The 26,422-nt window shown below is 38.1% G+C and overlaps 1 protein-coding gene across 1 annotated transcript in view; it reads right to left on the bottom strand.

Moving 5' to 3' along the window:
• Positions 1-26,422, bottom strand: part of LOC148956575 (uncharacterized) — a 91,473-nt gene that overhangs the window by 50,831 nt on the left and 14,220 nt on the right. The window contains exons 4-6 of the mRNA XM_089091244.1: positions 14,327-14,480; positions 13,698-13,788; positions 12,999-13,030 (exon numbers count right to left, since the gene is read on the bottom strand). Coding sequence (XP_088947370.1) covers positions 12,999-13,030; positions 13,698-13,788; positions 14,327-14,480 — 277 coding nt within the window. The remainder of the gene's footprint in view (positions 1-12,998; positions 13,031-13,697; positions 13,789-14,326; positions 14,481-26,422) is intronic.

The following is a 26,422-nucleotide window of genomic DNA, read 5'->3' as shown; positions in this document are numbered from 1 at the left end:
TCAATTGCCTTGAGGGTTGCGGCTGAAGCTTGCCACGTCTCAGCTCCATAGAGCATCACAGAGCCGACGAGGGCGTTGAAAATCCGCAGCTTCGATTGTGCGACTGATGTTCGGTTTTCGTCAGAGGTGACGGTTCAGTCTGCCCATGGCAGAAGACGCTTTGGATATTCTCGCTTGTAGTTCAGAAAGAAGCGAGCCATCTGAAGAAATTATGGAGCCCAGGTAGGTGAACCTTTGGACAACTTCAATGCTAGTGGTGCTATCTAGGCTAACTGAAGGATTGGCAGCAGGAGAGGATGGGTCAATGGCCATAATTTTCGTTTTAGTCCAGTTTATCTGCAGTCCTACTTTTGCAGCCTCTTCTCGTAGGATTCGAAACGCTTCCAGCATCTGCTCCATGGAGTCCGTCAGAATGGCCAAGTCATTGGCAAAATCAGTATCTGTAATCACACGATCTCCAAACTTGAGTCTAAAGCTGAGACGTGAAGTAGTCCTTGTCATAACGTAGTCTATGATGACATTAAAGAGCTCTGGGGCAACTGCACATCCTTGGCGCACTCCAGTCGTGATTTGGAAGAACGGGCTGCGGCGGCCGTTCACTTGAACACTTTTTCACTTGGAAAAATAGTCTACACGGCTCTTGAAAATAGCTTACTTGTATTCTTCCAAAAAGGGCACACAACATATATATCAAAACAAACTTCCTAAGCGGGGTTGCAGTGCAGCCTCTCAATACTAACCAACTACTAAAACAGGAATTCTATACAAGAGCACTTTCCGTTGGGGTAGACCTTAGATTTGCCCCAACCAATCAGCCAAATAAAAGTTCAAATCCCTAGCTTCTTTTGAATAGTATTGTCTTTCATTGCCCGTACCCGGAAGATAAAAATAGAATTTAACTTCAAAGCTTACTTATTGCAAAAGAATCTAGCTTAGCAGCGAGAGTTTAACTTATGGTCGAAAATTATCCCATAGGCAAATATAATTACAAAAAAGAAACCAGGTCCTTTATCTGAAAAGAAGAGAAACAGGGGTGAAAACCCAATACCTCCTTCCGTAAAATAAATAACCTCCCAAAAGCCACGCTGGTCCACCTTTACAAACATAACCACTGAACTTCAACTTTACAAAATCCATTTGTCTTCTTTATTCCCCAGCGTCGGTGCTACTGCTTCTACTGTTTCGCTCTGGATCTGTCACCATCCACACTTTACTGCAGAACCACCATGGTCTAGATTGTGTGGGCGTCCGAATGAGGTTTTGAAAAATTGAAGTCCACCAGATTAGCAGAACCTAGTCGTGCTTAGCATGAGAAACAAAATTTCTCGCCCTCGTGAATTTACATTTGAAAGAGCGTAGAATCGGGTTCTGACGCATTTGCTAATGCCAGTCATCATGAAAAATTGTTTGAACTAGCATCGTATTCTCCATTGGTGGAAACAACACCACCTCTCAGCTAAAACGCGAACTGCCCCTTGGGATAATTTGAAATAATCCAACGCCGAAAATGCAGAGGCCTTTGAAGACGATAGGGGTACAGAGAAATCAGCTTCTGGGTCTGGGCCATTGAAAAATAATATTATTCAAAGGAAGCCAGGGATTTGAACTGTTATTTAGCTGATTGGTTGGGGGAAATCTAAGGTAAACCCCTACGAAATGTGCTCTTGTATAGAAGTCATGTTTTAAGAGTTTGTTCTGATATATGTGTTTTGCGCCCTTTGTGGAAAATTATAAGTAAGATGTTTTCTACAGCCGTGTAGACTATTTTTCCTGGAACCCAGACAGGGTAGGAAAAGAGTTTTTGAGACATATCGTCATTTTTATATCGACAGGGGGGTCCGCTTATCCTCCAAGGAGATAGCTAGAGATATTAGTGGTGACCCAGGTTGGGGCACACTTGGCCAAGGGTTTGGCCATTTGACAGTTCGATCCCGTTACCATACCATGGAGCAGAGTATACCGTAAAAAGGGTACTAATATACTCTAGATTTAAGGAACAGTAGTGGTGACCACGGGCATTGCATTGCAATATTTGGTGCCAGCGAAGCTTCCCCTCTAGTAAGTGGTGTAACAGGATCTTCGCACCAATATCTGGTGGCTGCCGTGCTACCATTACTAACAGTGGTGACAGCAACTGATAGTAAAAGAATCCACGTTTTCCAAAAAGACGATTTAATATAGCCTACACAGTAGCCTATTGTCAGTACATATACAAAGTTGTGAAAGAGCGTAGAATCGGGTTATGACACATCTGCTGATGCCAGTCATCATGAAAAATTGGCTTAGCTAGCATCTTATTCTCCATTGGTGGAAACAACACCACCTCTCAACTAAAACGCGAATTGCCCCTTGGTATAATTTGAAATAATCCAAAGCCGAAAATAGAGAGGCCTTTGAAGACGATAGGGGTACAGAGAAATCAGCTAAAAGGTTGAGCGAATCATTAATAAGTTCATTCTAGGTTCCCTCCCCTGGGATAATCAAATGAAGAATAGGCGTTGATACTAATTGAAGATGAAATTTGGATACCGTATAAGGTTTGCTGGAAATAATTGTCGATTCCCATAAAGAGTAAAAACTATAAAAAGGGTTACTGGACAAAGGTTTGGGTGATATATGAAGTTACTGTGAGAGATTATCCCCCAAGGACTCCAGATCGGAGAGGAAAAATCTTGGTAACAGGGTCACAACTGACCAACCAGTTGTCTATTGAGGAAAATAGCCATCTTTTACGTCTTCCCGCAGGAATCTTTCCCAAGGGATTCCTCCCCCTCATAAAAGACAAACCTTGTTTGAGTTTATAAGATTAATCTCAGATTCTTTCCCAAATTTCTTCAATACAACCCGAAATTCAGTACCTCTCAATCTTTCCGTAACCCGTTGTTGACAAGTCGATTCTCTTTCATGATTATCTGTAGTGTCTCTTAATAGGTCAGCTGTCTCCTTCCCTCCTAAGCCTTTTCGTCTTATTGTAGGTTTTTAAATTTCCAGGTGGGTCTTGTACCTCTTGATCTCCCCTATTATTCATTTTATTTATGTTAGCAAGGCACAACCCATCTAATTTTTTTTCTCGTCACTGCAGGCTGCATCCGAAAAATTTTTCTTTTGTTAGCATTTCCTTTTTCCTGTTTCACTTTTCTCAATTTTGTCATTCATACAAAATAATAAATCATCGTTAAATCTGAATTGGACTCCAGTATCCACCACCTTTGACTGCATTTGTTTATTGTAATTCCTTTTAATATTTCTTTTCTAGTTTTTAGTTTTCTTTTCTCTTGCCATAATATTAAATAAATTATCATCAAATGGGAATTGAATTCCGACGTTAGTTTTTTTCATTTTGTACTAAAAGTTCCCGAACTTTACGAGGAACAGCACGTAGAGTACATTTTGTTTCATTTTTTTCTGGTACAATCAGTGCTTCATTGTGATATGTACTTGTTAGCGTCTCAAATTCAGTATAAGTGTTCTGAAGTTTTCTGTTTTCTGAAAAAACTTCCAAAAGATCAATTTGGTGTTATTTATTTTAGTAGAGGTATATATTTTTCCTGCTCTAATTTCCTATAATTCCAATAATTTCCAATTGTATTTCGTTAAACTTCTTGTTTACCTCTTCGTAGGTTTGTTTCTCTTTTTTCCGTACCTCCTCCTACTCCTCGAGAGCAATATCTTCCTCCAGAGTAGAGATGCAAGTCAAATTTAAATCAATTTCTATATCCCGAATACGCTCTTCAGGTTTACAGACAAATTTTCTGTGTAACTTATTTTTTTTTAGCAAACGCAATCCTTGAAGAATTAATGACCGATGTCCTTCAGTTCTTTCAACAACCTCCTTATAACTTTGCACTTTTTCTGCAATGGCCTCATTTGCTTTTTCAAAACTGCCTATTCCATCTGAAATTCCATTCAGATTCCATTCCGCGCTACATTATTTCGCTAATTTTTCCAATATTTCTTTATCGCTATCTTTCCGACAGATAATTTCGATTCTACACAGAAATTTGTCAGTATTCAATATGTTTGAGCAAGACATTATTTCAAAATTCGGCTAACATCAATTATTAATTCAATCTAAATGAAAATCCTTTTTTCAATGTCATTTCCGGTCTTTTCGTAAAAATTATTACGTCTCAGTTTGCCGACGAGTTCACGAGCTAATTAGTTGCGTGATATATTGGTTGGCAATTTTTTTTATTATAGTCTAACTAGGCTATGCCCATTCAGATTTTCGTAGTGTTTTTATAGTCTATAACTTTTAGGCTAAATTCACCCGTAGTTTCGTAATATAATAATCCCTACAGCTTGATTTATTCTAACTAGGCATCCCCTATTCAGATTTTCATGCGACAACTTTTTATATGTACTGTGTAGGCTGTATTAAATCGTCTTTTTGGAAAACGTGGATTCTTTTACTATCAGTTGCTGCCACCACTGTTGATACTGGCAACCACGGCAGCCACCAGATTTTGGTGCAAATATCCTGCTACACCACTTACTGAAGGGGAAGCATCGCTGGCACCAAATATTGCAATGCAATGCCCGTGGTCACCACTACTGTTCCTTAAATATACAGTATATTAGTACCCTTTTTACGGTATACCCTGGTCCATGGTATGGTAACGCGATCGAACGGTCAAATGGCCAAACTCTTGGCCAAGTGTGCCCCAACCTGGATCACCCCTAATATCTCTAGCTATCTCCTTGGAGGATAAACGGACCCCCCTTCCCCTGTCGATATAAAAATGAGGGTATGTCTCAGAGACTCTTTTCCTACCCTGTCTGGGTTCCAGGAAAAATAGTCTACACGGCTGTAGAAAACATGCTACTTATAATTTTCCACAAAGAGCGCAAAACACATATATCAAAACAAACTCTTAAAACATGACTTCTGTACAAGAGCACTTTTCGTAGGGGTGGACCTTAGATTTCCCCCAACCAATCAGCTAAATAAAAGTTCAAATCCCTGGCTTTCTTTGAATAATATTATCTTTTAATGGCCCAGACCCGGAAGACAAAATAGAATTTAACTTCAAAGCTTGCTTATTTAGAAAATCTGGTGTAGCAACGAGAGTTTAAATTATGATTGACAGTTATCCTATGGGCAAACGTAATTAAAGAAAAGAAACCAGACAACACTATTTGACATTTTATTTGAAAAGAAAAGAAATAGGGGTGAAACCCCAAAACTGCATACATATAGTTTTTTCGTTGAATTGAAACTCCCTCTATCCTTTTCCTAAAATTTTCACCTTAATGCCCTTAGTGTCATTAGTTACAGCAATCGTAGTAGTAGTAAAACTAGCATACACATATCGCCTTCTGGATTGTTCAAAATCTGCCACAACATACCCTGAAAGGTTTAGTTCAATAACGTAAGTAGTGGAGAATTTTTGGATCCAGCCGCAGCGCGCACCCTAGCAACGGATCCGGCCGCTTTGCATGCCCAAGCAACCAGATCCAGCCCCTGAGCCCTATGAGCAAGATGTAGGTGTTATTCATCATTGATTTGTAACGTCCTAGCCACCATGTCAAATCATCACGCTATGCGTGTTCTCGAAATTGTGCCAGGAAATTACCAGAACCAGAATAACTATCTCAAGGCATAGCAATTTTTCTTGAAGACGCAGAATAGAAGAATTCATTGTTCTTCTATTACGCGCACAGGTTGCTACGTAATAGTTCAGGATATTTTATTGTTTACCTAGCAACCATGACAAATCATCACGCTATGCGTGTTGTCAGAATGACACCAAGAAATTACCAGAAAGAAAGTAACAATCTCAAGGCATAGCAACTGTTTTGCTTAGATTATGTTATTGTTTACTTATGCAAATGTTTAAGAACCTACAGGCTTACTCGGAAAAAACCTCAGGATCTTCTTCAAGAAGCAGGTGTTGTTGTTTTTTCTTCAAAATTTTTTAATCTAAATGTTTTTCTTCAAGACACTTTCTTCAAGATTTTTTTCCTCAAGACACTTTTCGAGATTTTTTTTTGTTCAGTATTTTTCCTCAAGGGGCATTTCCCAATCTGCTTACGCAAGACATATTTTGCTTCAGGGAACCCTTAGAGCCTGCCATCAAAAGTCTTTGTCTTTTGAATCGAGAATCGAACATGAGACCCGAGAATTCCAACGGAAAGACGCCTCAGCAAACTGAGCCATCAAGTCGTTGTTATCATTAAGTTCTTAGAAATGCATTCAATGCAAATAATATCAATGACGTCTGTTTCCCATTCGGAGAATTCAGTGGATTTTTGCTCGGATCGATAAGTTCTCAGGAGTCACTTCTTTGTTTCAATTGCATGTTCAGATATAGAAATTCAAACTACCTTGTCAATATGAAAGATGTTTATGATAATCCTGTTTCATTCCCCATATTTTTCTTTAGTATTTTCCAAGACTCCATATAAAGCACGGGAGGGGTTTCTTCGAGTTGAAACAGCGAGTTCTACTTCTGCTGCCAAAAATAATCAAAAACTAGCTACGCTACCATTACCATTTTTCATCCCCTATACCTGTTGTAGGCAAACATTGTATCCACTTCAAGTTGTAACATCGAGCTATACTTCTATTCCCAAAAATAGTCAAAACCAGCTAGGCCCCTCTCACATTCACCATTTCATTGTTAGATCGTGATTATCCATGGCATTTCACGGCTCTTAGCACTTTTTGGCTGACCCATAGTACCCTGTGTCACATAAAATCCCTCCTAAGGCATTTTTGGACATTTTATAGATAAAAATGGTGCTATAACTCCCATATTTTTTCTCGAGCCATCCACCTGATGGCTCGAGATGCTCCAAGACAGTTAATGCCACTGTGGCACTATGTGGCAGCTCCATGGCACCCTGTGATACATATTATAATTTCTAGGGATTTTTCAGACATTTTCTTGACGAAAAGGATGTTTTAAACCCAATAGTTTTTTTTCGCAAGCCAAAACCCTTATAATACTCCAAAGCAGTTCACGCTATCCTGACACTATGTGGCTGGTCCGTGGCACCGTTTGGAACTTTTCATGGAGACAGCCCCTTTTTAAACAGGACTAGACCTCCATGATTACACAGCACACATGTCACACTGACAAACAGACGATCAAACACAGGCACACACAGAGAGAGAGAGAGAGAGAGAGAGAGAGAGAGAGAGAGAGAGAGAGAGAGAGAGAGAGAGAGAGAGAGAGAAGAGAGAGAGAGGGGGGGAAGAGAAATGTCTTTGTGTTTCTGTCTGTCTTTGTGTGTTTTGTGTGTGTGTCTGTCTCTCTGTTCCTCAGTGTCTGACGGTCTATTTGTCTGTCTACATGTCTGTCTTTGTGAGTTCGTGCGGTGTTCTGTCTCCCCTTCTCTCTCTGTGCCTGTATGTCTGACAGTCTGTTTGTTTGTCTCTCTGTGTGTCTCTCTGTGTGTCTCTCTGTGTGTTTCAATGTCTCTTTGTGTGTGCGACCTTCTGGCTCTGTGTGTGTCTATGTTTGAGTATATGTGTCTCTCTCTCTCTGTGCTTGCCTGTCTGTCTGACCATCTGTCTCCATGTTTGTCTCTGTGTATGCGTATTTGTTTTTTTCTCTCCCTGTGTGCCTTTTCGTCTGACCGTCTGATCGTCTGTTTGTGTGAAATATTTGCCGTGCAATCAGGGAGGCTTAGTCCTGGCGTAAAAAGGGCTGTCTCCGTGAAAATTTCTAAACGATGCCAGGGAACAGCCACATAGTGCCACGGTGACGTGAACTGCCTTGGAGTATCACCAGGATGATGGCTTGCAAAAATAAACCTTTGGAGGTAAAGCATAATTTTTATCAAAGAAATATCTGAAAATGCCTTAGGAATGATAATATTTGTCAAAAGGTGCCATGGGCCAGCCTCTTAGTGCCATGGTGGCGTGAACTGCCTAGGAGTATCACGAGAAGGATGGATTTCGATAACAAACCATTGGAGTTAAAGCATCATTTTTTTAAGGAAAGGTCGGAAAATGCCTTGAGAATTATAATATGTGCGACAGGGTATCATGGGCCAGCCACAGACTGTAACTGGTCGTGAAATGTCATGGAGCATCGCGATCTAACAATGAAATTGTAAGTCTCACTGGTCAGATAAAAAATTTGTCAGGATATTTCAGCGTCTGAAAACGCTTAAGTGATGATGACAGGTACCACAGGGTACCATGGGCCAGCCACAGAGTGCCACGAGCCATAAGAAGAAACGCCGTTGGGAATTTTCGTTTAAGTGTAACCTATCGATTTTAATTTATACGGTTTATACAATCATTTTTTGTCAGTGAAACGTTATTGGGAATTATTGTTTAAGTTTATACGGTCAATATTAGTTTATAGGCTTCATACGATGATTATCTGTCAGAAGAAACTTTATGTGAATTTTGCTTAAGTTTATACGGTCAATTTTAGTTTATTCGGTTGTTTTTTGTCGGAAGAAACGTTGTTGGAAATTTTCGAATAAATTTAAAAAGTCAATTTTAGTTTATATAGTTTATACGGTTATTTTTTATAGGAAGAAACGCTGTAGTTTGATATGATTACCCTTAGCAAAAGGCAAAATAAACCAAGAAAAAACAATAAACGTGCAAAACAAAAACAAATGCAAAAAATAATAACATTGACGCTATGTTTGGCTGCAATAGGTTTAGGGGATGAAAAACGGCAAGGGAGACTCTCGGTTTTTCAGTATTTTTTGGAGTAGAAGTAGAACTCTATGTTTCAACTCGTAACCCCTCCAAGAACTTTACGGCCAGTAGTTTGATTTGATTTCTCTTAGAAAAAAAAAATGAAAATAAATAAACATGCGTAATAAAAACAAAAACAAATAAAAAACAATAATAGTATTGACGCCATGTTTGGCTATAATAGGTCCTAGGGCCAAAAGTGGCGATGGAAGCCTAGCTGGTTTTTGATTATTTTGGGTAGTAGAAGTAGAACTCTTTGTTTCAACTCGAAGTAACCCCTCCCAAAATTCTATGGCCTGCACTCTGATATGATTACCTTTAGCAGAGAATGAAAAAAAACGTGTGTAATACAAACAAAAACAAATAAGAAACAATAATAGTATTGACACCATTTTTGGCTGCAATAGGTACTGGGGACGAAAATGACGATGGAAGTCTAGATGGTTCTTGATTATTTTGGGCAGTAGGAGTAGAAATCACTGTTTTAACTCGATGTAATCTTTTCCGAAATGCTAGGACCAGCGGTTTGATATGATTACTCTTAGCAAAAACGAAACAAAAAATAACAATAATAACATTGACGCCAAGTTTGGCTGCAATAGGGACTGGGGATTAAAAATGGTGATGAAAGCCTAGCTGGTTTTCGATTAATTTTGGTAGTAGAAGTAGAAATAGCTGTTTCAACTCAAATAAACCCCTCCCAAATTCTATGGTAAGTATTTTGATATGAGTACCCTTAGCAAAAACGAAACAAAAAATGAAAAAATGTGTGTAATACAAACACAATAAATATAAAAAAAATATTATCATTGACGTCATGTTTACCTGCAATAGGTACTGGGGATGCAAAATGTCTAGGGATGCTTAGCTACTTTTTATAATTTTTCCCAGTAGAAGTAGAACTCGCTGTTTTAAGCCGATGTAACCTCTCCCGCACTTTAAATGGAGCTTGGGATAAAAAACTAAAGAAAATATGAGGAATAAAGCAGTATCCTCAGATATACCTTCCAAAGAAACGATAAGGTTAATGATTGCCATTAAATTTCAAATATGGGGTCGGAACTGGCTAGTGAAATCATTTACGAAAAGACGCTTACGTAACCCCTCACCAACTTCAATACATACCCTAACCTGTCCTTGTCTATCTCATGTCAAACAATTAATAACAATAAATTTTAAAGTTCCTTATCCCTTTAATCACTACAGGAAAGTATCACCTGTTAGCATCCCCTTTTGGATTCTCATGCTAGCCTGCTTCTTATTTTAGATCAATAGATTCATTTGAAAAATCACCCCCTTGCAGTCGTTGGGATGCGTGCTTTCATTGACTCTCAAAACTAGGCCTTCCAACCTAATCTCATTTCCTAATCTCACTTCTAGACATGCAAGATGTAAGTGATACAAATTGATCCCATTTCCGAACTCTCGCTTTCTTGTCTTTCCATCTTCTTGGCACTGGTAATTTTGTCAGTAATGCCCGAGATCAGTTATATGCTTAAAGTAAAAATATTATTTCATCAGTTAAACCAGCTGAAATATTGGCTGTTCCGTTGATTCACGTGTGACTTAACACCCGTAAGACCTTTAAGAAATGTGATCTCAAGCTCAAAGAAGTTAAAAACCAAGCCAGGTTTTGGTTGAAGGCGTGGATTGCTTGCCCTCGACTTGATAACGGGCAAGGCTTCTATTCCATTGTTAGGTGGGCTAAATTGTGTTTTCCGGAATAAAATATTTTATCTATAACTGCTTAACTTATTAAATTGCAAAGGCTCTTCCTAACAGCGCTGGCAAAAGACATGTTAATCCTATTGAAAAACTAAATTAAGTAATCTCTCTTTATCGCTCATAGCCACTGAAAAAAATTGCAATCTGCAGTTGGTTCAGCAATAATAACTATCATCTCAATTAGTCTAAATTGTAAAATGTTATTTCAAAATCAAATTTATGGGAATTTTGAAAAATAGCTTGCCACCCTTAAAAGATGGTATCAGACTGAAACAAAAATCACACCACTGGAACCGGTATCGCCTAAAACCTATGGCGATAGAACTTGAATGAGAACTATTTTTAAAGAACTTTTTAGACTTTAGCATAAAGATTGAGGGACTAAGAAGCAGGGGGGGGTAGTCTCCCTAATATACGGAATAATTTCTGTTAGTTTTAAGTTTTAACGTTGCTCCTTACTTTCAGTAGATTTTTTTTTGTTATTATTGTTTAATCCCGTATAAGACTCCGGCTTCTATTGGTAAAGATTGCAAGAAGTAAAAGGTCCTCAATCGTACAATACAATCTAATAAAACTGCACTTTATAAAACAAAGGGAGTGACATTTAAGAAATGCAACCATTCTTTCCCCCCGCTCTCCAATTCGATAGACCACGAGAGCTTCAAATTAAAACACATTGAAATTGCTTTATTTTGAAGAAATTAGCAACTCTTAATCCTTCAATCGTTATTCTAGTCCCTAGTAAAAGGTAAGTTTGAAAATGTGTGATATTTCTAGAGATTAAAAAATCATTTTGTCGTAAGGAGAGATGTCGGGATTGTAGCCCATTGACAAATAGCGTAATTTCTGTGTATTCAACTATCATTCGTTTATTTTGTAGCAAACGTCTTTAAAACATACTAGACTCTCATTAAAAGCTTTCGACGTGCTAATATTTTCAAACAGTTTGGGGTAACGAACTATAAGTAAGGAGCAACACGGCTCAATAGTAACCAAAACTTTAAAAAATGAAATTTTAATACCAATAGATATATCAAAAGAATTAGCTTATTACGCTGATTCCAAATATAAAAGTTTCATTAAGTTTGGTGTTACCCATAAAATGCTACGAGCCTGAGACAATTTGCCTTATTTTTTAAAAAAAGGGGAAACACCTTAACCCCTTAAAAATCAAAGAATTTTAATGAAAATCTCACCGTCATGATTCAGCGTATCAGAGAACGTTCATGTAGAGGTTTCAACCTCCTATCTGTAAAAATGTGAAATTTTGTATTTTTTTGCCAGAAGAAAGACCACGGATGCGTGTTTATTTTTTTTTTGTTTTTCCCTAGGGATGATCGTATCGACCCAGTGGCCCTAGAATAATGGGAGAGAGGGCTCATTCAAACAGAAATTAAAAGTTCTAGTGTTCTTTTTTAAGTGACCAAAATGATGTGAGGCCAACTAGGCCCCTTTCCTGCCCCTAATTGTCCGGGGTAAATTTTTATTGGGATTGCATTGTCCAGAGGGCAATTCTGTGGGAAGGGGTAATTTTCTATGGAGGCAGAGCCAGATTTTCTGGCATTATTTAAAAAAACGATCAGAAATTTAATAAAAAAAAAAGTTTTTTCAACTGAAAGTAAGGAACAACATTAAAACATAAAACTAACAGAAATTATATGAAGGTGGCTCCCCCTCTTCAACCCCTCGTTGTTTACGCTAAAGTTTGAATTGCGTCCCAATTCTTAAGAAAAATTCCAGAGACACAAGGGTCGTTTAATTAGAAAAATAAGAAGCTTATTTAGAAGTGCTAAAAAACTTTAGAATAAAAAGGGAAGTGTTGAGAATGGAGCAGCACCCTTCATATACGTAATAATTTCTATTTGTTTTGAGTTTTAATGTTGCTCCTTACTTTCAGCTGAAAAAAAACTTTTTTTTTATTTAATTGAAAACAGAAACCTGAGTCCTGAATAGGCAATGGAAAATCCTTACTAACTATTTATGTTAAGTGGTTTTTATTGTGGTCTCATGTTTCACTGAATTGTTTTACGTTTTTAGCGGGAGATACATAGTCTTATGCTTTCTTTCAAAGGGGAGGTAAAACAGAACTATTAGGAGGGATGTTTGAAGCTTCGGAAACTAGGATTGTAATACCCGATTTTGAAACTTTTCTGCGAACTTGCTCACACTAATACGATCACCGGCGAAATTAGGTGGCGCACACCCTAAATTAGGTTCCAACACCCTACCCCCTTCCCCAGTCAAAAGACCCTTTTACTTTCATTTGATTTACAAGTTAGCCTTCTGTAATAACATGACTCAAACATGAGATGGGAGAGCATGATAATGATAACATTTTACGGCATATCGACTATCGTAAAACTCGACTATCGTAATGCTCTTTTTTAAATCAGATATTTTAAAAAATGAGCTGAAATAAAAGCAGATAATACAAAGGATGCCACTTTAAATCTTTCAATCTCTATCCCTTAAAAAAAACTTTCTTGACATACATTTAATTACAACAGAGACGAAGTAAGAAATAGTAAAACAGGTATAATTGTTATTTCATTTTAATTGTAAATGGAAAGGCAGCGTGGCTAAAGAAATTTTGTATGCATGTTACCGTGAATATCCGCAAATTGGTGAATGTCGACATTCACCTGTGAATGTCCAAAATACGTTTTTTCTCTTTTGATTTAGTCAGCGTTACCAGTCACCTTTTTCAATTTAATGCAAGGTTTGATGATGACAGGTTAGGTTAGAATAGATTAGGTGATGTTAGGTTAAGTCAGTTTAGGTTGGGCTTTTAACCCAGTTCTGATATTTAGAACCAAATTTAACTTAACCTAATCTAGACTGACCTTAGCTAAACTAACATAATCTAACCTAAGTTTAACTTTTACTATCATAGCCTGTATAAGACTGAAAAGGCTGACTCGCAAATCTAATTGAATCCAAGTAGAGAAAAAGGAATTTCGAGCATTCACGGTAACATGTACATTAAATGTGTGAATGAAAAGTAAATTTCGTCACAAAGAATAGAATCTAAGAATTTCTATGGTTGTCAATTGCAAATATGAAGCAAACAATTGAATGTAAACTACAATTGAGCCCCAGTGCCATACTTCATAAATACTGTTTGATTGTGATCAAAGCTGACTTTTCACAATTTCTTGGGCTTCTGATTTTTCCTTCAAATTACTTCAACGCTTTTTGTATTGGAGCGTCTTTGACCTTCTTGTAGATACTACTTTCTGCTTGTTTTGATCTCACCATACAAGCTGTCTTTATTACTTTTTTGGTAAATAAAGCAAAGTGATACCTGTTTTATAACTGAAACATGATCCAAAGACAGTATATACTCTCGCCCATGAGCCTGAATCTTCACAAGACCGATTTCGACCCATGTAGCACTAAAATAAAGGTAAAATATGTAAGTGAATGATGCAAAATACATAGCAATAATACACATATATACAACAATAGAAAATTGCAATAACGTGCGATAACAGGAAAGTAGATTAACATAACTACGTTCAAGAAACCTAAAATACAATTTACATTGACGTTTTTGTTTTTCACTATATACAAGGATAGAGGTGACAGGTTTTTTTTTTACCTCTCTTGCATTGTTGTTTTTAGCTACATCTTCCTAAAAGCCATAAGGGCCGTGGAGCACTTAGGTGATGCAATGGTGATGTATTTTTTGGCCAATAGTTTACTTTGTGAGGGCAAATGGTCAAATGAAATGAAATAAATAAAGCCATAACACAACTGTAGGGAGGGGCAGACAAGAATTCACAGTTGGTGAAAAATGCTATGAACAAATATAAACATATCACCCCATTTTTGGATTTTTGATATGTATTTTAAATTCTGAAGGGTAACAATCTCAATACCCCCCTAGTAAAAATTACACAAGAAGTTCTAACTTATGCCTATAATACTAACCTCAATCAAATCGTTTCTCAAATTAATGCCATAATCACTCCAGAGATCTTCCAAGTTAGTCACAGCAAGGAAATCGTAAGGTAACTGAATTTCTGTTGTTGTCGTGTTCAACTTTTTCAACAATATTGGCATTTCCAGAAGCAATTTTGTGTAGCTGAAAGGAAAATCTGCAAGTGTTTTGAGCTTTTATAACTGACACATTTTCTAGCAGTTAATATTACTTTTTATAGAACATGATATTTCAATCAAGATTATGTATTGATTAACAGGCAAACGATTTTCTGGTAACTTATTTGCAATAACTCACTGGTCAATGTTAATACACACTAGCTGAAGGCACAGAACTTAAATTTATAACTATACTTTAACGGTATTATTAACACTGTTGTCAGTTGCCCATGTTGTATTAATAAAAATTTACATTGTTAATTAAAATCAGCCAACTTTAATTTCTTGTAAATTTCTTTGCTAAAAGCAGTACCTTGTGCACTGTAAGAACCCATGGCCCATACAGCCTCCTTTTTCTGACCCGAAAGAATTCACACACGCCAATAAAGTAGAAACGCAAAACAGTATTTAATATTTAACCACGTAGCAGTCTATTCCTTTTGTAAAATACTGACATGACGTGTGCCATAATTTTGATATCGGTCGGTAAAAGTAGTTGTAGTACCGAATAGTTCAGTGATTTTACTGAGAGCAACACAATTTTCCATTCCACTAAATAAAGAAGATGAAAATAATAACGTTACATCTATCAAAATCTTTGGTCTGTAAATACAGTACTTTTACCCACGCATGCCCTGGTTTTACGGATGGCGCCAAAATTTGTCCTTGGTTAAATGAAGAACATGGAAATACTGATCTCAATCGGCAAATGCAGCGGTTTTACGGACTTGAAAGAATGGGTGTAAACCTCATTAGTAGCAACTAGTACCAGTTACTTGCATGGCGGCAAGTTCGCAGTTACGTTTTATAACAGGTTACGTGGCTAGTAGATTATGAGCTCTGGGTGCTAAAGAGAGTGACGCCCATCCAAGGGACCCACATGTCAGTTTCAAGCATCGTAAATTACGTGAGTTGAATGATCAATCTCAATTGCAAAGGAACAAATTAAAGAAAGGAATTATATATATCGAATTTAAAAACGAATCGAGTAAAAATAAAGTGAAGGGGTGCATTCTTTCCCGATCGGCTCATATGTGTGCCTGGACACCATGTCGAATACCTGACATATTACTTGCATAACCATAGCTTTGAAACGTAAGCACCTCTCTGCTTGTGCTTTCCTTTTCTAAGTCTTCAAGAATTTCTTTGGCAGTAGCGCACGGGCAATTTGATTCTTTTGTTTCCTTATTTGTCAAACGGGTTGCGAACCCGCAACCCGTTTGACAAATAACCCGTTTGGTGGATGCACGTATAAACTTCAGAGAGGGCTCATTTAATTGGAAATTGAAAGTTCTAGTTCACTTTTTCCGAGTCAAAAGAGATTGGAGGGCAGCTAGCCCCTCCCCCTCCATGCCTTTTTCCCCAAACTCATCAAATGAAAATTTTGAGATTATCATTTTGAGGATGCACGTATAAACTTCAGAGAGGGCTCATTTAATTGGAAATTGAAAGTTCTAGTTCACTTTTTCCGAGTCAAAAGAGATTGGAGGGCAGCTAGCCCCTCCCCCTCCACGCCTTTTTCCCCAAACTCATCAAATGAAAATTTTGAGATTATCATTTTGAAGAAAAAATATTTCAAACGTCAGATAATGAAACTACGGGGTCGACACAGCCCCACATGACCCGAGGACAGGGGTTGTAAGTTATGCTTTGGGGGCATATATAGTTATTATAGAAGCTATACTCGTTTGAACTCCAGAGAGGGCTCATTTGAATGAAAATTGAAAGTTCTAGTTCACTTTTAAAGAGTCAAAAGCGATTGTAGGGCAGCTAGCCCCTCCCCCACCACGCCTTTTTTCCCAAACCCATCCAATAAAAATTTTGAGATTATCATTTTGAAAAAAAAAATATTTCAAACGTCAGATATTGAAACTACGAGGTCAACACAAACCCCAGAACCCGAGGACAGGGGTTGTAAGTTATGCTTTAGGGGCATATATAATTATTATACAAAAGATACTCGTCTAAACTCCATAGAGGGCTCATTTGATTGAAAATTCAAATTTCTAGTTCACTTTTAAAGAGTCAAAAGAGATTGAAGGGCAATTAGCACCCCCACGCCCTTTTTCCAGAAACCCATCCGATAAAAGTTTTGAGATGGTCATTTTGTTAAAATAGTTCAAACATCAGATAATAAAAACTCCGAGGTTGGCACAGACCCCAAGAGATCAGGGACAAGTGTTTTAAGTTATGCCCCGGGGAATATAAGGTTTTTATGTAAGGAGAGGGCGTATAACATGCAGATAAAAGTTTTGAGATGGTCATTTTGTTAAAATAGTTCAAACATCAGATAATAAAAACTCCGAGGTTGGCACAGACCTCAAGAGCTCAGGGACAAGTGTTTTGAGTTATGCCCCGGGGAATATAAGGTTTTTATGTAAGGAGAGGGCGTATAACATGCAGAAGTGGCTCATTTGATTAGAAATTGATAGTTCTAGTTACCTTTTTATGAGTCGAAAGGAATCGTAGGGCATCTACCCCCCCCCCACCCACACACACACTTTTTTACCACATGCATCCGATCACAATTTTGAGATTGATAGTTTGTTGAAGTAGTCGAATGATCGGATAACAAAAACACACACCCTTTTTTCCCAAATGCATCCGATCAAAATTTTGAGATTGCTAGTTTGTTTGAAGTAGTCCAACGATCAGATAACAAAACTTCGGGGTCAAAATACCACCACCCCCCCCCCAGAGCTCGGAGGAAGGGCTGTAACTTATGCTGCGGGGGCATATAAGGTTCTTATGAAAGAGGTGGTCGTATAATGTTTAGAGGGTTACCCATAATATGCTCACATTTGCAGCGCAAATTGGAGGATAGCTCTATATAGCCTACTGCTTGTGAGTGGTTATCTCTTATGTAGAGTTAATAATGTAATTAGTTTTTTTTTCTTTTTACGACACTTTAGACAATAGAAAACTAAAGGTCAAAAAGGCAAAAAGGTTTTGATGTTTTATTGTTTTTTAGTTGTGCACTAAGATTAGTGAAAACAGGGCCGCTACGGGAAGGTTGTGCACCGCCAGTCCCACCCACCCCTTAGCATTAATCCCCCCATAGTGCCTTTTCCCCCAAATGTATCATCAAAAATTTTATCAAAATTTTGAAATAGCCATTTTGTTCAAAATAGTCCAAAATTCAAATTACTATAACTTAGGGGGGTTGAGAAATCCTCCATAGCCCGAGGGGCAAGGATTGTAACTTATGTAAGTTGCCTATTATTAGGATGTAAGGTTTTTGTGGAAGGAATGGTCGTATCAACTTTGGAGGGGGCTCATTTGATCAGAAATTGAAACTTCTAGTTGTTTTAAGAGTCAAAAGTAATCGATGGACAATTAGTCCACGCCCCACTTTTTCAAAGGGCATCCGATCAAAATTTAGAGATTGCCGTTTCGTTTAAAAAAACTTCAAAGGCCAAATAACTATGCTTTCGGGGTTGATCCCTTCATCCCCAACACCGGGGAAATGGCTCTGAGTTACAGAACTTGCTTATTGTTACTTTGACACTTTGTTTACTTTAATACTTGGATTTAGTGATTTACGTGGCAACTTCGGTTTACAGTGCAAGGGCTCTAAGTTATGCAAGTTGCTTATTGTTTCTTTAGTACCTTGTTTACTTTGATGCTTTCTTTACTTTGTTATTTTTTTTCTTTGATATTGTTACTTTAGTAGCTTGTTTACTTTGATGCTTTCTTTACTTTGTTATTTTTTTACTCTGATATTGTTACTTTGATACTAGTTTTGATGCTTTGACGAACATTTGATTTTGAAAAAGAAAGTATGATTTTGAACTAAGGAATTTTAAAAACTTGAAACTTTTTGCAATCAAAAACTTGCTTATTGTTACTTTGACACTTTGTTCACTTTAATACTTGGATTTAGTGATTTACGTGGCAACTTCGATTTACGGTGCAAGGGCTATAAGTTATGCAAGTTACTTATTGTTACTTTAGTACCTTGTTTACTTTGATGCTTTCTTTACTTTTTTATTTTTTTACTTTGATATTGTTACTTTAGCATATTGTTTACTTTGATGCTTTCTTTACTTTGTTATTTTTTTACTCTGATATTGTTACTTTGATACTAGTTTTGATGCTTTGACGAACATTTGATTTTGAAAAAGAAAGTATGATTTTGAACTAAGGAATTTTAAAAACTTGAAACTTTTTGCAATCAAAAACGAACAAAAATTAATTAAAAAAAACTTTCCAAAAAAGTGGTTTTTCAAAGAAAAGTAAAGGCCATTTTAAACTTAAGATCAGTAGATACAAATGCCTGTTAAAATTCAAACTCAAAACGACCAGAAATTACTATTAAAGAATGAATGAAACCCAAAACCAACGGAAATTAAATAAACAATCATAGCAAAAAGAAACATACAACAAGTACTGATATAAATGAATAAATAAATCTTAATGCATTAATGCTTAAATTGAATATGAAAATGGAGCTTAGAACGAAACAAAAAAAATATTTGAGGTACTTTTCAAGATACCAGTAGTCACGCGAGAAGTGAAGTTTCGTTAATGCTAATGAAATAAACAAAATATGATGAAAATATAATAGTCCAGAAACAAATTTGGGCTATGTATTTGCGCATTAGGGGCGGGGGGTAAAGCATAGTAAATATTAAATACGTAACATAACCTAACCCAACCTAGTTACCTTTTAATCCCCCTAAACCCCCAAAAAACTTAAATCTTAAATATAGTTCTCGGAGTGAGAAACCATTTGTAATGCCTATCTTTATACAGCGTCTCGTATAAGTACCGGGTAACGGCTATCTCAGCTTTGCTTTTCTCGAACCGTGACTACTGGTATCTTGATAAGTACCATATTTTGCTACTGAAGCATAAATGAAATTCAAAATGAACAGAAATTAAATAAAGAATCAATGCAAACAAACATACAATATATATTAATGTGAATGAATAAATAAATCTTAAAACCACTGAAACTTAAATTGACTATCCAAATCAAGCTTGAAACGAACAAAAATCACAACAGACAAGAGCTTGGGTATCGCCTCCTTCTCTCATTGTAAAATAGCCCAGTAAAAATACCTAAAAAAAGGCCCAACCTCAAACAAATTGCAACAAAAATGATTTTTACATCAAAAAATGCAGAAAAATCACATAATAACATACTAAAAGCCCACCAAAATTCCCCCATGGGAAAATCCGTGGCAGGGGAAAAACGGGGGAACCAGGGGAAATTTCACAAAATCCAGAAGTGTTCGGATTGATCCAAGTCATGATGATTTCCGATGTAATTTTTATCGTAGAAGCCAAATCTTTCATCAGAATCTCGGTTACTCTGTCCCCTGAACAATTATGAGGGGGAAAAGAGGGGAAGAAGGGGAGACATTGGTTTTCCAGGTCATTGCGATGTTAAGATGTCACAATCCTGCTAGCAGGATAGGCCTGACATCAACAAGTTAGCATTCGGCATGACACCTAGCGACGAGTTCTCTGGACTGACATCTAGTGTCTCTTCAGTGACTGAATTATCCAAAATGTAACGCCCTGAATACTCAAAATAGGTAACTTTTCCTATGAGTAGTTGGTCATTTTTGTTCCGAATATTCGATAACGTCAGCAAAGTTTCGCTTATCTTGTACCATTCAAATTTCTATTCCTGTTAAGTTACTACTATACTCAGTTTCGTAACATTTTATCTCCGTTTTCAACAACGCCATATTGCAGGTTCTAGAACCGAATCTTAATGCTTGAAATGACCAATCTGTGAAAACTGTGTTAGTTACCTCACTGACAGCAGTTCACTATGTTCGTTGAATTTGTGCTTCAATTTCAGTTTTCTACAAGAAGAGGACAAATCTTGCGAATTTCTTTGCTCCGTATCTCCCTAATTATCAAACTAAAAAATTTCACAAACAGGGAGTGCTTACAACATCTTATTAGTCGTGTAAAGTGTTCAGTTTTATGCTTGCGTCGGGGATTGGTTCGTTTAATTGGTTTTACCTTTCTTGTCATATTTACACTAGTTGATATGATTATCTACTGTATATCTTTTTTAATTCACTGATGATTATTTGGGTTATTTTTTTTACCTATTGCGGCTTGATGCATTGATGTTCATATAATTTATGTTTGTTCAGTATTTAGGAGCCTAAAAAAAGAAACATGTCGCGTACCTAGAGAGCAGTTTATAATTGAGTTTTTCTTTCTCGTTTTGTGTAATTTGTTCTAAGAGCTGATTTAGATCTTAGTTCCAGCTTTTGCCACTAAAAACCACATGTATAACTCCAAAGTTTATGTGTATTGCTTTTTTTGCTTATTGCTCTGTCTTTTCCTTTTATGTATGACGGGTTCCAATAAATAATAATAATAATAATAATAAAGAAGATTCGCGGCCTTAGTCCTCTTCCCACATCAATTTCTCTGTTACTGAATTAAGTTCTTTGTTATTCTAATATTATTCTAATATTCTAATTAAGTTATATTCTAATATTATATTCTAATATTCTATTATTATATTCTAATTAAATTAATATTTTAATTATATAAATATCAAGGAAGCACACTTGTGCCTCTTTAAAGAGGCGACCCATCACAATGTTAAGTGATTTCCGGTCCTAGAGGTCGCATAGAGACGGCGGTGATCGCATTTTGTAGCCCAAGCTCAAACTAAGAAACGTGCAAAATTTCATCCTCTTCCGACTTTATCTTCATGGGGTGAACTGGGCCGGAAGTTTCGACCTTACCACCACAGCCCCCCTTTAACATTGTCCGATCGGGCTGAAATTAAGAGGTTAAGCTTTCCTAGGGTCCAGGATCTTATCCTCGAAATTTAAGTTCAATCCGATCACTCCTTCCCTGTTTTCCAAAAACCAGATATAGCCACTTAATGTTCATTTCTCTTCTTTTTTTATTAGCCACGCCTACAGGCCACAGTTGGCAACGGATCTGGGTGAATGAGGACTCATTCGAAGTGAAATTCGACCTGTTAGGGCCTTTTGATATTTTCAGACCGAAAAAATTATCCCCCGAATTTACATTTACGAAAAACTTCGTTTTCCTACAAGAGCCCATGTTAAATTTTCCCACCACAGCCCCTCTTTAACGTTGTCCGATCAGGTTGAAATTTAGAGGATGAGCTTTCCTTGGGCCTGGAAATTTATCTTCGAAATTTCAGCTCAATCCGATCCCTCCTTCCCTGTTTTCCAAAAGCCAAATATCAAGTTTTGTGGGGATTTGCTTGCGTCATAAATAGATCCAATAGACTAAAAATAATTTAACAATTGTCTCTGTGGTACATTGGTCGCTACTCCTGACTATCAGGCGGAAGACTCGGGTCCGATTCCCCGTCAGGGGAAATTTGTTATATATTGAATTTAAAGTTTAAAAAAGAAACTCAGTTTCTTTTTTAAATCCTATCTATTAAATTATTCGGCTCAACAGGCGTCTCCAGAAGAATATCACAGTCGGCCTTCAGGTTACAGGTAAGTCTCCACTTCTTTGATAATATTATTTGAAAAAAACTAGGTTTTCTAAAGAGTTAAATAAGTAATAAACTGTACAGAAACGTGCAGAAATTATTTGAAAAAAACTGCGTTTTCTAAAGAGTTAAAGAGGCTGAGTCAAAAGTTCGAACCTTAAAACGTACAGGGGTTAGGAGGTACAGTTGAGGGGCTGCCGCCTCCCAAACCCCCCGCTTTCGCAGCCTTTAAATAAAAAAAAAGTTTTTTAAACCGAAAGTAAGGAGCGACATTAAAACTTAAAACAAACAGAAATTATTCCGTATATGAATGGGGCTGTGCCCTCCTCAACGCCACGCTCTTTACGCTAAAGTTTGACTTTCCCACAACTCTTTTTTTAAACAATAAAAACATTAGCGTAAAGAGTGAGGCGTTGCGGCGGGCACAGCCCTTTTCATATACGGAATAATTTCTGTTCGTTTTAAGTTTTAATGTCGCTCCTTACTTTCAGTTTAAAAAACTTTTTTTTTATTTAAAGGCTGTGAAGGCGGGGGGTTTGAGAGGCGGCAGCCCCCCAACTGTACCTCCTAATCCCTGTACGTTTTAAGGTTCAAACTTTTGACTCAGCCTCTTTAACTCTTTAGAAAACGTAGTTTTTTTCAAATAATTCTAATTATATTAAATATATAATATTCTAATATTATATTCTAATATTATATTCTAATTATATTCTAATATTCTAATATTAATATTCTAATTAAGTTATTCATCAAGTTCTCTGTTACTGAAACTTTCGTATCTTCATTTCAGACAAGTATGGCTTCACAATGTGCAATCTGTCTTCAGAGCGAAGGAGATGATAACAGTCTCTCCACGTTTGGAAGCAAAGGTGCCGTCACAGTTAATACTGCCAGTAAAGAAAGAGATGATTCTGTCGAAGTTAACCCCGGTGACAAGGTTCATGCTCACTACCGAAGAGACTTCAGTAACGAGAGAAGAATTTCTAGTCTTAAACGTTGCAATGAAGGTGATTCAGCAAGTAATCAAGAAAATAACAGTAGATCCTTACGTTCTGCAAGTTCTTTGTTCGCATTCGATAAAGACTGTCTGTTTTGTGCGACCCCTGTCATTGCTGATCCGCGTCATCCAGGCTATTCGCCATCCCAGACTGATAGAACAGACACATTTCAAGCCAGTGTTAGACTTCTGTGTTCATAAAGACAAGATGAATGGTCGACCAGCCTTTTCGGAAGGTTAAATGCAGCTACTGCTGATCTCCACGCCGCCGATGCCATCTATCACACAGTTTGTTCAGTGAACTTCTGGACTGGAAAAAACTTGCCTCAGCGCTATTTAAAATTAAGTGGTGATTCTGAAGTAAAGAAGTGAAAGAATTGCATACCTTCCGGCAAGGTTCGAAAAGAAGTGTTTTACAAGGATGCAAACTTCTTTGTCGGTCTTGACGATGTACAGGTTACACTGACCGATATTTCGAAAAAAATGGAGGACTTTTTAGCCGAAACGGATCTGAAGCCATACAGCAACGTTTACCTGAAGGAAGTGCTATTTGATTACTTCAGCGACAAGGTGATCATTTCTGATAATCCCGGGAAGAAAAGTATAGTGACGCTTAGGGAGACGGCTGCAAGCATTTATCGGGATTATTACCAATTGCCAAAAGACGTAAATCCGGAGAAAGAAAAAGTCGTGATTGCGAAAGCTTTTGCAAGAATAGTGGAGAGCGAAATAAGGACTGTGATATCTTCCAAAGAAGAATGGGACCAAATACGCACCTTAGTTTCGGCAGAGGACAATCTCGATTTCCTTGTTCCATCCCTACGGCTTTTCCTGTTGATTTTGATCTAACACAACAAAGCCAAACTTGTGGTCAGTGCAATAGGGCAGGCAATAATGCAAAACACCAGACCTTGAGGCATTATTGCACCAATGCAGCTGGGGCTGGCTGAGTCTATGCATCATCGGTTCGGTTCATGCGACGCTGTCGACACACTCAGCAGCCTAGGCTTTTCTGTTGGCTATGCAGAAACCCTTCGATTTGAAAGATGTGCGGCAATGGCTGAAAGCCCTGACCAAGAACTCAACATACCAAGAGGCACTCTTGTCCAGTACATTGCAGACAATTACGATCATAACGCTAACACTCTGGATGGACACGATACTTCAAATGGTATGGCTATTCTTGAGGTTAAGTCGCCGGGCGGCAAAGAAGAGTTACGCGTGTTTCCCAGAAAAGATTTTGACTTGAAAGAAATTATAGGAAAAGCTGCTATACCGATCTACCCTTGCGAGAAGCATACTGCATTTACAAATCAGCTCACTTACGTAGAGTTGGTAGTTCCAGAGTTCAGAGACAATGGCAGATTTCTTTATATCATGTGGGTAAATTCTCAGCTAGCTCTGCCAGGTTCTCCAGTCGGCTGGTCAGGTGCATTGCGGTCAGCTCATGCTGGACAAACCCAGAAGCGGTCATTGATAGTTTTCCAGTCGATAATTTATTTAAACCCAACTAGTCTCACGCGCTTTAACACAATGTTGATGTTTATTGCAGTGAAGGCAATGAAACTCAACCAGATTACTCTCTGAATCTTCGACCAGCCAATGTGTGAAAGAGTAAAAATGCTGGTTGAATCTTCGCCTTTCAGAAGCCTCTTGAAAGAGGTCTTAGTGATGCTTGGGTCCTTTCATGGAAGAATGAGTTTTCTTGGGTGTATGGGCTATTTTATGGAAGAAACAGGTTTGGTTGAAGTCCTTAAACAGATCTACGCACTGAACACTGTAAAACACATCATCTCTGGCAGAGCAGTTTCTAGAGCAATGACGGCACATTCTCCTCTTGACTTAGCTCTGCACATCTTACTTTTTGCCTGTGCTTTCGAAGATACTGTCGACGGTATACGAAGTGAACCCGCACCCCAAATGGTGAGCGCAGCCAGTGTCTTTACAGAGCTGACATCCGAAAATATTTCTATTGAAGACCTTTCTGCGTCTCCAGCGGTGGTTTCACTTTTAGAAGAAATTGAGCAGGCAAAGAAGGAGCTAGTTAGCGAATCTAGGACTGCGAAACTGTGGCTTGAACAGTATTCTGAAATGAATAAAATTCTTAGGATGTCAGTTTGCGCTGAACGGACTGGAGATTTCGACCTGTATCTTCAGAGCTGGTTTAGTATGCTTCCTTATTTCGCGGCATGTGGTCGAACTGCATATGCTAAATCAGCCCGTCTTCATTTACAAACCCTGGTCGGTTTGAAAGAAGCGCAGCCAGAATTATACGAGAAGTTCCAAACTGGTCACTTTTTCTGTTAACAGAACCGAACATTCGTGGTCAGGCCTGGCAGCAGACCTTGTTATAGCACAAGTCTTCATGAAAACTCTGAAGACCGCTGGCGGTCTCACTAGAGGGAGAGGTATGATTGAAGCGCAGCGGTCGATCTGGACACTATCTATGCCAGTGCAAAGTCAAATGAATGAAATAATGCAAGACCTTACTGGATCTGTTTACCACACAAGCGACCAGCACGTTGATACATTGGGGTCCAGGATATTGAGAGACAGCGAAGATTTGCAGAAGTTGCTCAAGTTCCTTAAGCCTTTGCAGCCGTTCTACAGGGGTCAGGAGCTAATGAATATTGTTACCGGAGTGAATGATTCGCCAGAGGTTAACGTCGACGAAGCAAAAGCCGTTGGGCTGCACATACTGCAAGGGATGGTTGGAAAGCCAGTAGAGACTTTTGTACTCAAAAGCAGAGATAAAGTCGTAACTTTGGCTGCAAAGTCGGCTCCGAAGCTTGATGGTGAGCCGGTCGAGATTGACCAAACGTTATTGTTCCAGCGACTAGTGGTTGTAGCCACTGCCGACGGTCAGGATTTGTCGGATACTCTTGGTTATGAACTTTGCTCTTTTCCTCCTGCGCTTTTCGGGTCATACCAACTACTACGCACAGCTGACAAGGGTTCCCTCTCAAATGCCCTCTGGAAAATGATCGAAGGCTCTTCCGCGAATCTTTCAACGAGCTGCAAATAAGTTGTAGATGGAGGATGGCTCTTACATAAATTGCCTTGGACAACCGGCGCTACTTTTGGTCGAAAATGTCTGGCCTACGCTAGCTATGTCAAAGCTCATTTTGGAAATGCTACGGTTGTGGTCGACAGATACGAAAATTCACCGTCAACAAAAGACCAGACTCACTTGAAAAGATCGAAAGGCATAAGATCTCCTGATATCGACTTTACTGGGACAAAAACGATAACTCTCAAAAACGACTTTATCCTGACCAACCTGAAGAACAAGGGAAAATTCATCCTCCTGCTTGGTTGAGTGCTAAGCTCGTCAGGATGTCGCGTGGTGTATGGTTCAGGTGATGCAGATTTCACGATTGCGACAGCCGCAGTGACAAGTTGTTCTGAGGTAGAAACCTGTTTTGTTGGCAATGACACAGACCTGTTCGTCTTGCTTCTTCACCATTGGCAG

This window comes from Artemia sp. Qi Xiang Cuo, chromosome 1 (genome assembly GCF_049724085.1).
Source record: "Artemia sp. Qi Xiang Cuo chromosome 1, ASM4972408v1, whole genome shotgun sequence".
In the NCBI taxonomy this organism is placed as follows: Eukaryota; Metazoa; Arthropoda; class Branchiopoda; order Anostraca; family Artemiidae; genus Artemia; species Artemia sp. Qi Xiang Cuo.
The sequence above is the reverse complement of the archived record's forward strand: the minus strand, read 5'-3'. Positions and strand labels throughout refer to the sequence as shown.